General features: G+C 34.0%; 1 protein-coding gene across 1 annotated transcript; it reads right to left on the bottom strand.

Annotated features, from left to right (window-relative positions):
* Window positions 1-75: 75 nt before the first annotated feature.
* On the bottom strand, window positions 76-9341 carry LOC21395537 ((-)-germacrene D synthase; the record flags this gene model as incomplete). The annotated part of the gene is made up of 2 exons (XM_010107310.2): window positions 9207-9341; window positions 76-354 (listed from the first exon to the last, which is right to left on the bottom strand). Coding segments are annotated over exons 1-2 (414 nt in total), but the record flags the coding sequence as incomplete, so codon positions are not given.
* Window positions 9342-11337: the final 1996 nt, after the last annotated feature.

Consider the following 11337-nt stretch of genomic DNA (forward strand, 5'->3'; position numbering starts at 1 on the left):
ACATGTGAATGTAGGGAATATTGATTTTGAAATTGTATATGCGTAGTAGTGCTAGCTTGTTGTGTGAATACGTACGGTGAATGTATCACTTGATATATTGTATCCTTCTTGGCTTAGCAAACGAAACCAAAGTGAAACGATATAAATATCATCATCGAGTCCCTCAAGACTTAGTTTGTTAATCTCTCTTAGATTTTCAGTAATTTCACTCTCAAAATGATAAGCAAAGCCTAAGCGTTGGATTGTATCAATCAAATGGAGGGTTTCCGAAGGATTTGGGGGAGCAACATCAAGCATCCTCTTCACTTCCTCTTTCATTTTTCCAACTTTTTTCTCCGTATTGACATCAATTGCCTACATCAATGAAAGAAAAAAGAAATGAAAAAATAAATTACACGCATACACACACGATGTGACACTTCTCTTAATTTAACACAAGATTCTTCTTCTCACAACGTTTCAAGACACCAATTGGAATGTCACCCTAGCATTTGGTGTTTAGAAAAACTTGTCATTTGAGCACTGAGCATTTTGGGCCATAAAGAAGCTTAATTTTGATCTCAAGGCATCCAGGGAGCAACCCTTGCTACAACTCAATGAATTGGAAGAATTTTGGAGCGATGCCTATGAGAGTTCCCGGTCATATAAGGAGCGCACGAAAAAAATGGCGCGACAAGCTCATCTTGACGTGCATTCGCTATGGGTGATCAAGTGCTTCTTTTCAACTCTCGTTTGAAGCTTTTTCCGGGCAAATTGAGGTCCCGATGGTCTGGACCCTTCAAGGTCAAACAAGCATTTCCATTTGGCGCTGTTGAGCTTATCAGAGATGATGGGAGGCTATTCCGCGTCAATGGACAGAGGCTCCAACATTACTCAAGGATCCAAATTGATCAAACAAGGGCTGAGTCCGGCTAGGACGTCAAATCAAGCTAGTGTGTGTGTGTGTGTTTGTATGTCTATGTGAGTGTTAGCATTGTATGTATATATGTATGTGTGAGGCAGTAGGTTCATATATAGTTATTTATACACACACACACACACATATATATATACACCGAGGACTCAGAAGTATATTTGACAAAATGGCCCCCCCAAATGGTCGGATGAAAATCAGAGGATCGGCGAACCATTTGGAGTGTGCCTTTGATCTCGGTTGAACCATGAACTGCTGAAACTGGAGCAGACATTTTTCTGTTACGTTTTTGAATATGTGAGAATGGGAATATTGATTATGGGTTGTTTGGCTGGTAATTATGGGCTGTTTTTCTATTGAATGAGATGACTTGGGTTCTCTGAAACGCTTGCTTGGGTGGTCAGAAATTTATAGTGCTCTTCAATAGGTTTATAGCCTCAATTTTTGGGATGCAAAATAAATGAGGGGAGGTCCGTATTTATAATATCTGTCTCTCCTTCTACACGTGAATCCAACTATTTACGTGAATCAACTGTGAACAACTGGGTTCACTTTTAAAAGTTAGCACTGCTTTCAGTGCTCTCTCTCTCTTCTTCTTTTTTTCTCTGACTTAGTGTAGCCTATATTTTTTGACAATTGAGCCCATATTGACTAACACTTCAATAGGTTTGTAATGAAATTCTTGGGCAGTTGGCGTGCGAATTAAAGCGGTAAACGCATGAAAAATATCTAGGGTATTTTAATTCTTTGTATTTTCTTTTTTTGTTAGCATTTACGGTTGGATTGTGATTTCTTTATTTTATGTAACATTTTTTTAATAAATTAGAACAATAGATTTGATATTGGTCGAGTTTGGCATTTTTCACTGTTGGAAATTTATGTTACAGTTGTGATGTTTGTTAGAGTTGGCACAATCGAAACACTAGGAGCTCGTTCCAACTTTTTTCTCCGTATTGACATCAATTGCCTACATCAATGAAAGAAAAAAGAAATGAAAAATAAATTACACGCATACACACATGTGTATCGGTATATACGTTTATGTGTGTGTAACGCATGCATGTAGTTGTAGAGATGTGACACTTCTCTTAATTTAACACAAGATTCTTCTTCTCACAACGTTGCAAGACAACGTTTCAAGACACCAATTGGAATGTCACCCTAGCATTTGGTGTTTAGAAAAACTTGTCATTTGAGCACTGAGCATTTTGGGCCATAAAGAAGCTTAATTTTGATCTCAAGGCATCCAGGGAGCAACGCTTGCTACAACTCAATGAATTGGAAGAATTTTGGAGCGATGCCTATGAGAGTTCCCGGTCATATAAGGAGCGCACGAAAAAAATGGCGCGACAAGCTCTTCTTGACGTGCATTCGCTATGGGTGATCAAGTGCTTCTTTTCAACTCTCGTTGAAGGTTTTTCCCGGCAAATTGAAGTCCCGATGGTCTGGACCCTTCAAGGTGAAACAAGCATTTCCATTTGGCGCTGTTGAGCTTATCAGAGATGATGGGAGGCTATTCCGCGTCAATGGACAGAGGCTCCAACATTACTCAGGGATCCAAATTGATCAAACAAGGGCTGAGTCCGGCTAGGACGTCAAATCAAGCTAGTGTGTGTGTGTGTGTTTGTATGTCTATGTGAGTGTTAGCATTGTATGTATATATGTATGTGTGAGGCAGTAGGTTCATATATAGTTATTTATACACACACACACACACACATATATATATACACCGAGGACTCAGAAGTATATTTGACAAAATGGCCCCCCCAAATGGTCGGATGAAAATCAGAGGATCGGCGAACCATTTGGAGTGTGCCTTTGATCTCGGTTGAACCATGAACTGCTGAAACTGGAGCAGACATTTTTCTGTTACGTTTTTGAATATGTGAGAATGGGAATATTGATTATGGGTTGTTTGGCTGGTAATTATGGGCTGTTTTTCTATTGAATGAGATGACTTGGGTTCTCTGAAACGCTTGCTTGGGTGGTCAGAAATTTATAGTGCTCTTCAATAGGTTTATAGCCTCAATTTTTGGGATGCAAAATAAATGAGGGGAGGTCCGTATTTATAATATCTGTCTCTCCTTCTACACGTGAATCCAACTATTTACGTGAATCAGCTGTGAACAACTGGGTTCACTTTTAAAAGTTAGCACTGCTTTCAGTGCTCTCTCTCTCTTCTTCTTTTTTTCTCTGACTTTCTCTTTTAGTGTAGCCTATATTTTTTGACAATTGAGCCCATATTGACTAACACTTCAATAGGTTTGTAATGAAATTCTTGGGCAGTTGGCGTGCGAATTAAAGCGGTAAACGCATGAAAAATATCTAGGGTATTTTAATTCTTTGTATTTTCTTTTTTTGTTAGCATTTACGGTTGGATTGTGATTTCTTTATTTTATGTAACATTTTTTTAATAAATTAGAACAATAGATTTGATATTGGTCGAGTTTGGCATTTTTCACTGTTGGAAATTTATGTTACAGTTGTGATGTTTGTTAGAGTTGGCACAATCGAAACACTAGGAGCTCGTTTGGTTTACTAATTCGAGTTTTTAATTTGAATTGAGATGTAACTTTATGTAAGAGCTTTTTACTGTATTAAAACTTGAATTTTAAACTCGAATCGGTAAAATGAATCACGGGGACTAAATATTTAGTAAATTTTTATTTTTTATTTTTTAAAACGAGAATTATAGAAACAGAAATTTCAGGGTTTGTTTTTTTGGAGTGTAACTTGAGTGTAGTTTTTGAGTTATAACTTGAGTTGAAGTTATAATTTGAATAAAGTTGAGTAAAATTGAATAAAGTTAGAACTTAAAAGAACTTAAACTTGAATAAAGTTGTAACTTGAGTTTAAATTTTTTTTGAGTTTTGTTGCAAAAGAACAACCCCTTAGTGTTTTGATAATGAGAGAAGAAATTACTGTGTAAAATCAATCTCTAAATTGCTTTTCAAGATTTGCTGTTGTCAGGCAGTAGTTTATAAAAGCTACTGAACCAAAAGAGTGATTTACCCAAACACTCTGACCAGCTATTATAACTTCTTAAAATAAGCTATAAACATCCTGTTGCCAACCGATCGAACCCTTAGCTGGGACGTACTAAACTTGACATCATCATGCATCACGATATTCATTAGCCCATGAAAAAACCATTACATTAAAAGTTATTTTCTTTTTTAAATTAATAAACCCATTGAAATTAAAGCAGCAAAATAAAGACAAAATGATTCTGATTACAAAGTGCCTCGTTTACTATAAAGAACTAAGCCAAAATGGACCAGATGTCCATGAATTGTGCATCTAGAAAGTGAAAGGATTTGTTAGTGTTGTTTTGATTTGATTAAGAAGGGTCATAATACTTGGTGATCATAGTATTACTTTGGTCAAATAATTCATTATCATAACGCCAAATTTCTGTGGCTGCGCACACGGCACACATCCTTAATCAAGTCTAAACAAATGCTTTAAACAAGTGAAATTGAATTGTCATCTTGCGCAACATTTCCACCAAGCATGGAACTGAATTTGATGAATCCCAAATGCATGATCTATACGTAGAACCAAAGCGTATATTCAATCAACCATTACCTGAGGACATAATTAATGCATGTTCTCAGCATTCTGTTGGGTTAAGGATTAGGGAAATCTAACTAGGGACACATTGTTTCTACCTATTACTCGTTGAACTCCACGTATTATGCACATAGAAAGTAATCCATGTATTAAGTTTTAATTTACTGTATTATTATTACACGCATATAAAGTGTGATTATAAAATCCCAAAAAAGAAACAAAATAGAAAAACTGATAAACTTTTAGGGATAGAAGTAAAAAAAAAAAGGTCAAAATTAAAAGGACTAAAATGAAGAAGTAAATAAGTTTGAGAGCAAAAGAGACCAAAACGAAAAAAAAAAAAAATTTAGGAAAAAAATAAAAAAGGGGTTAAGTTTAAGGTAAAAAGAAAAGGTAAACAAACAAATAAATAAATAAAATAAAGAATTGGGAAAAAAAAAAAGAGGAGGGGGGAGGCGGTTCCGACCAAAACATAGCCGATATGCTATGTATGTAGGAAATAATCCATATGTTAAGTTTTAATTATTGTTTTACAATTAAAAACAATTTAAATCTAACTATGAAATTCCAAAAAAAGAACGACAGTGAAAAAAATCAAATTTGAGGGCAAGAAGCCAAAAAATGGTTAAAAGGGGACCAAAATGAAAAAATAAATGAGTTTTAAGGCAAAGGAACCAAAAGGAAAAAAATAAAGTTTGCGGGAAAAAATAAAAAAAAAAGGATAAAAAATGACCGAAATGAAGAATAAATTAAGTTTTGGGACAAAGGAAACAAAACGGAAAAGAAAGAAAGTTGCAGGGTAAAAATAAAAAGGTTCTGTCAAAAAAGGACCAAAATAGGATAAAAAATGACCGAAATGAAGAATAAATTAAGTTTTGGGACAAAGGAAACAAAACGGAAAAGAAATAAAGTTGCAGGGTAAAAATAAAAAGGTTCTGTCAAAAAAGGACCAAAATAAAAATAAATAAGTTTTAAGGTAAAAATAAAAATAAAATAAAGGATTTGAAAAACAAAGAGGGGGAGATTTTGATAAAAACGTCACCGTTTTGGTCGAAATTAAATGTAATTTTAGTGAGAGAAGCCAAAAAAAAAAAAAAAGAACCAATAAAATGACTAAAATATAAAAATAAATAAGTTTGGGACAAAAAGAACCAAAACAGAAAAAGAAAAAAAAAACTTAAGTTTCAGGGGAAAAGTGAAAAAAAAAAAAGGTGAGAAATGGACTAAAATGAATAAAAATAAGTGGTAGGTGAAAAGATCGTAAACAGAAAAGAAATAAAATTCAGGGTGAAAAATAAAAATATGGTTAAAGAATGACCAAAATAAAAAAATATATAAGTTTTAATACAAAAAATAATAATAAAACAAAAGACTTGGAAAATAATGGGGGGACATTTGACCAAAACGCCGTTTTGGTCGAAATGGAAAGCGTGATTGCACTTTCTATATTAGTCATAGATTAGAGCAAGATATTATTCTTTAATTTGATGTTTTTTGCTTGATTTTATGAGTGCACGTCTTAAATATTGCATTGTACGAATAAATGTATTGTTCGTATATTTAGCCAATAACAAAAATATAGATTTCGTTATAAGTCATATCGGTACTCTAATTTTATAAAAATTCGGTGAAATTTCTGATATTCATGGAATTATCAGAGAAAATTTCAATACTGCATAAACGTGTACTTTAAAACATATTTTCGATACTTTAGGATAAAATAAGCATTTAAAAGATACAAAAAATATACCACTTTTACAATAGAGACTTCATATACATTTGATATCTCAATAGTAAAAGTCGATCCTATAAAGCACCAACATGCAGGTTAGGAAGCACAAACATTTGATATCAGTTAAACTAGTGGAAGTCAAATGTACTAGATGCATATTATTTAAAGAATATAGCATTGTAAACAATTACAAATACTTTAAGGTGGAAGAATGCAGCCAAACCTGATGCTGCATAATGCCGTGACCGTCTGGCAATGAGGGTAAACTTGAACTCCTACAGATAAATCAACCTATATAGCGGAAATTAAAATCGTAAGTAGCATTCAATGCATTTCTAGTTTGTTGTAGAAAATGTAATAGCATATTAAGGACTGAACAAAGCTTGGTCCATCACTACCCCGTCAAAAGCTAGTTCACTGTAAATGCATGTGTGTGGGAGCAATAGTTGAGTTCTTTTTACTTTCTGTGTATCATAAAAGATAGATCACATATTATCCCACATTGGAGAACATCCAAGATGCTAATAGGAAAGATAGCTTATATAAATGAGTTACCGGTGCATAGTAATATCAAAACCAAAAGCTACTCAATATAAATATATAAATATGCAAGTTGTGGAGAGCTATTAATATTAAAGACATGATATTTCAGCAACTCTCCCCGTTCATTTAAATCACTGTAAATCTGTCCTATTAGGATTAAATTAGTTATGTGTTACCTATTTAAAGAAGCCATACACTAAGGCTACTGTCCATAAAGTACTCTTGAGATTATTTCGAATTTCACGAGTCAAGAACTCATTCTAAACAAACATTGTTTCATAAACGAAATCTCTGTCTTATAATCTCTCAAATTCTTTTAAAGACTACGCATGACATGGTATGAGTAGTTAAAATAGAAATCTTTTGTGAGATCCATTGTGCATGGAAACTTCTTGTATCTAAGTCAACAATGAACAAGAAGACAGAGATAAATATTAGAAGAAGAAAAAAAGAGTTGATTAATCTAATAAAAAGTAGACAATGGTGGTGAAGCAAGTGTATGAATTGAATTTAAAATGAAAAGAATAATCTGAAAAAATTGAAAGAAAGCGATTTCTCCAGATAACATTCTAATAATACCTTGTCTCATTCAACATGTTATTTTTACATCACAATAGCAATGGAGTTTGTCCCTGTAAATTAGCAGAAAATGAACTAAAAATAGCCTAAATTAAATATTATTAAAAATGAAGGGTGCAGTAATGAAGTAACAAATGGCTTGAGTAAGAACTAGAAGATCTGCTATGTGTTATCTTAGGAAGAATAACTAATATAACTAATGTACTAGAAGAACATGAGCCAGTTGAATGGAGAAGCCCAAGTCAGTACTTTCACATTTAAGGTTTATCAACAAATATAGTACAAAGTTTACCTCCTCAGCATAAAAGCTGTCTATTGCTGAAAGATGATACGAAACAAAACTATTTGCCTCAAACAAAAAGTATTACCACGCCAAGACACAGTTCTAAGTACAATTAAAAAATGTCTAGTTCTAGAGGCTACTTACTCATTTTTCAATAAAAATACCATATACGACTCTTATTTTTTATTATCATTACTATGTTCATACTAAACTCATATCGTAACATTACATTTACATGCAAAATGGACGAAAGAGCTATTCCCATCCTTAGAATAAGGCAACTTTGACCGCACAGTAGAATTTGGTACGCGAATCATCCTGCTCTTAGAAATCCCATAAATTGTATGGCCACAAATTACTCCAAGCTTCCTTTGAACAAAAAATGTGATTTACCCAAATACCCTGACCTGCTATTATAACTTCTTAAAATAAGCTATAAACATCCTTTAAAAAGGATGCCAACCAAGCCCTTAGCTGGGATGTACTAAACTTGACATCATCATGCATCATGATATCATTAGCCCATGAAAAAACCATTACATTAAATGTTATTTTCCTTTTTTAAATTAATAAACCCACTGAAATTAAAGTAACTAAACGAGAATATCATGATTCAAATTATAATTCGTGATTCGTTATAGTATTTTGTTATTTTAATTATGAATCTGAATCTATTAGGGGACGTTTATTTTATATATTCGTTCTTGATTTTGAATCATGATTTATGATTCTATACAGTGTTTTCTCTCATAAAAAATACATATAAAATGAGAATAATTCTAAATCATGATTCTAAATACATAAATCAAACGTTAATTAAACGTATTCTGATGACAAAGTGCCTCGTTTACTATAATTGACTAATTAGTGTGTGTCGTCTACTAAAGTAGAACATCGTCATGATGACGAAGTGCATCGCCTAAATAGTGAGTATTAATCATCATTATATTCATTTAGCAAAGGAAAAAAAATCATCATTATATTCACTAGCATGTAATAATATAACTACATTATATATGCTTAGTTCTTCTTTCAAAATTATCTCTATGGACAGCATCAAATTAAAGCCGAAATGGGACCAGATGACACTGTATCGCCCACTGATTGTAACAGTGTATAAATAACCACTATATTCATTCGCATGTGGTAATAACTACACCAAGAGAGAATTAGTTTTTTTTTTTTTTTTTTCTATATATCTTTATTGAAAGCAACAGAAGAAGAAAGCCAAAATGGACCAGATGGAATGGCAAAGTGCTTCGTCCACTATTTAGTGTGTATTAATCCCCGTTTAGTCAGTATTAGGTTATGATAATAATAAATTAAGAATTAGATTTTTTTTGGTAAATTACACGAATGGTCTCCAAAGTTTTTAAAAGGTGACGGTGTGGTCTCTAAAATTTTTTTTGACGAAATGAACCCTAAACTATTTAAAAGGACACATTATAATTCTTTTCGTCAGATGCCGTCTAAAAAGTAACAGTACAGTACACGTGAAATATCACGTAATCCGTGTTTTTTAGCTATATGTATAAAATCACATGTTGGGAAATTTGGGGCACATTTTCTCTCTCTCTCACTCTCCACTCTTCAGCAACCATGTCCGAAATCAGTGTGGACAGCACCAATTTAAACTCTCTCCACTCTTCAGCAACCATGTCCGAAATCAGTGTGGACAGCACCAATTTAAACTCTCTCCACTCTTCAGCAACCATGTCCGAAATCAGTATGCACAGAACCAAATTAAAGCCAAAATGGGACCAGATGACACTGTATCGCCCACTGATTATAACAGTGTACAAATCACCACTATATTCATTCTCATGTGATAATAACTACATCAAGACAGAATTAGTTTTTTTTTTTTCTAAATATCTTTATTGAAAGCAACAGAAGAAGAAAGCCAAAATGGACCAGATCGAATGGCAAAGTGCATCGTCCAATATTTAGTGTGTATTAATGACCGTTTAGTCAGTATTAGCATATGATAATAATAAATTAAGAATTAGATGTTTTTTTGGTAAATTGCACGAATAGTCCTCAAACTCTTTAAAAAGTAACCGTGTAGTCCTTAAACTTTTTTTTCACAAAATGAACTCCAAACCATTTAAAAGGATGCATTGTACTCCTTTCCGTTAGATGCCGTCCAAAAAATAACGGCACAATGCACGTGATATATCACATGGTCCATGTTTTTTGGCTATATGTATAAAACTACATGTTGGGAGATTTGGGGCACATTTTCTCTCTCTCTCTCTCCACTCTTCAGCAACCATGTCCGAAATCTTTCTCCGTAGCTATGAGCTCTGCCTCCTCCGCTGCAGCCTCCCTCCCTCTCCCTCTTCTCCTCCGCCCTCCAATGATGCTCACAATCAACACCCTCTCCACTCGCTTTTCACTGACCTCCTCGCCTCCATCGAAGCCGGTCGCTACCTCGAAGTCCTCGCTTCCCCCGCCACTTCCCGTCTTATCTTTGAACTCGACTCCACGCAGTCGCCGCTTGACGACTCCGCCGTGTTTGCCGATTGCATCTACTCCGAGTCCCTCGGGTGAGTGGAATTGTTCTTGGGAGAAGATGACGGGGAAAAGGGCTTTGGCTAAATTTGGGAAATTTGGGATTCCAGATTCCAAATCTGGAAAAATTGAGAACATGAAAAATTGAAGTCGAGTATATGGAAAGTTTTGAACTTTATTGATTTTGTTGTTTAACGTTCCCGGTAGGGAAAATCTTATGAGAGTAGTTGATTGATTAGTGAATTCCTAAATGTGTTTTGGCCTTTATTTTGGGGTGTTTTCAATCAACACCGACAACCTTTTGCTTTGCAGCCTTTTCTTCTTATTCTTCTTCGATTACTACACTCCAATGGCGGTTGCCATCCGAGGAAGCCGCAGCAGCCCAGGAGGATATTTGAATAAGATAACAGTAATTAAGGACATTTTCATCTTTCCAGCCAAAATAAGGCCATGTGATATCTCACGGGCACTGTATCGTTACTTTTTAGATGGTATCTGACAGAAGGGATTAAATTACACCCTTTTAAATAATTTGACATTCATTTCATCAAAAAAAAAGTTTGGAGATCAAACTCTTACCGTTTAAAGAGTTTAAGAATTATTCGTGCAATTTATCCTTTTTTTCTTTTAAACAGACGTAATCCATTGAAACTCGCTAAAAGCCAAAATGGACCAGATGTCGATGAATTGTGCATCTAGAAAGTGAAAGGATTTGTTTGTGTTGTTCTGATTTGATTAAAAAAGGGTTATAATACTTGGTGATCATAGTATTACTTTGGTCATATAATGTGACTACTCATATTATTCAGTCATCAGTACTACGTTTAAACTTATCTCATTTTTTAACTTCTACTACTTTTGAACTATAAACTCCTAAAATATAGGATACTTTTTTTTTCTTTCAATAATGAAATAAATTCTAATAATTTGTAGATAAAATTCTTTTAAAACTTCAAAATCTGTATCTAGGCGTGATCATTCATTCAACTTACCAATTGGATACCACTGTCGTTCACATACTATTAACATGATAGCATTTGGATACATCAACACACTGTATGACTTGAGTTTGCTAAGCATTGCCTCGTTGTCTCACACACTTTACTTTCATTACATAGTTTATTTACATCAATAAATACCATTTACTAGAAACCTTGGCAGTGTACTCAAATTACGTGATGCATCCATCTCCCAGTT

Source organism: Morus notabilis, unplaced genomic scaffold (genome assembly GCF_000414095.1).
Source record: "Morus notabilis unplaced genomic scaffold, ASM41409v2 Scaffold14, whole genome shotgun sequence".
Lineage (NCBI taxonomy): Eukaryota > Viridiplantae > Streptophyta > Magnoliopsida > Rosales > Moraceae > Morus > Morus notabilis.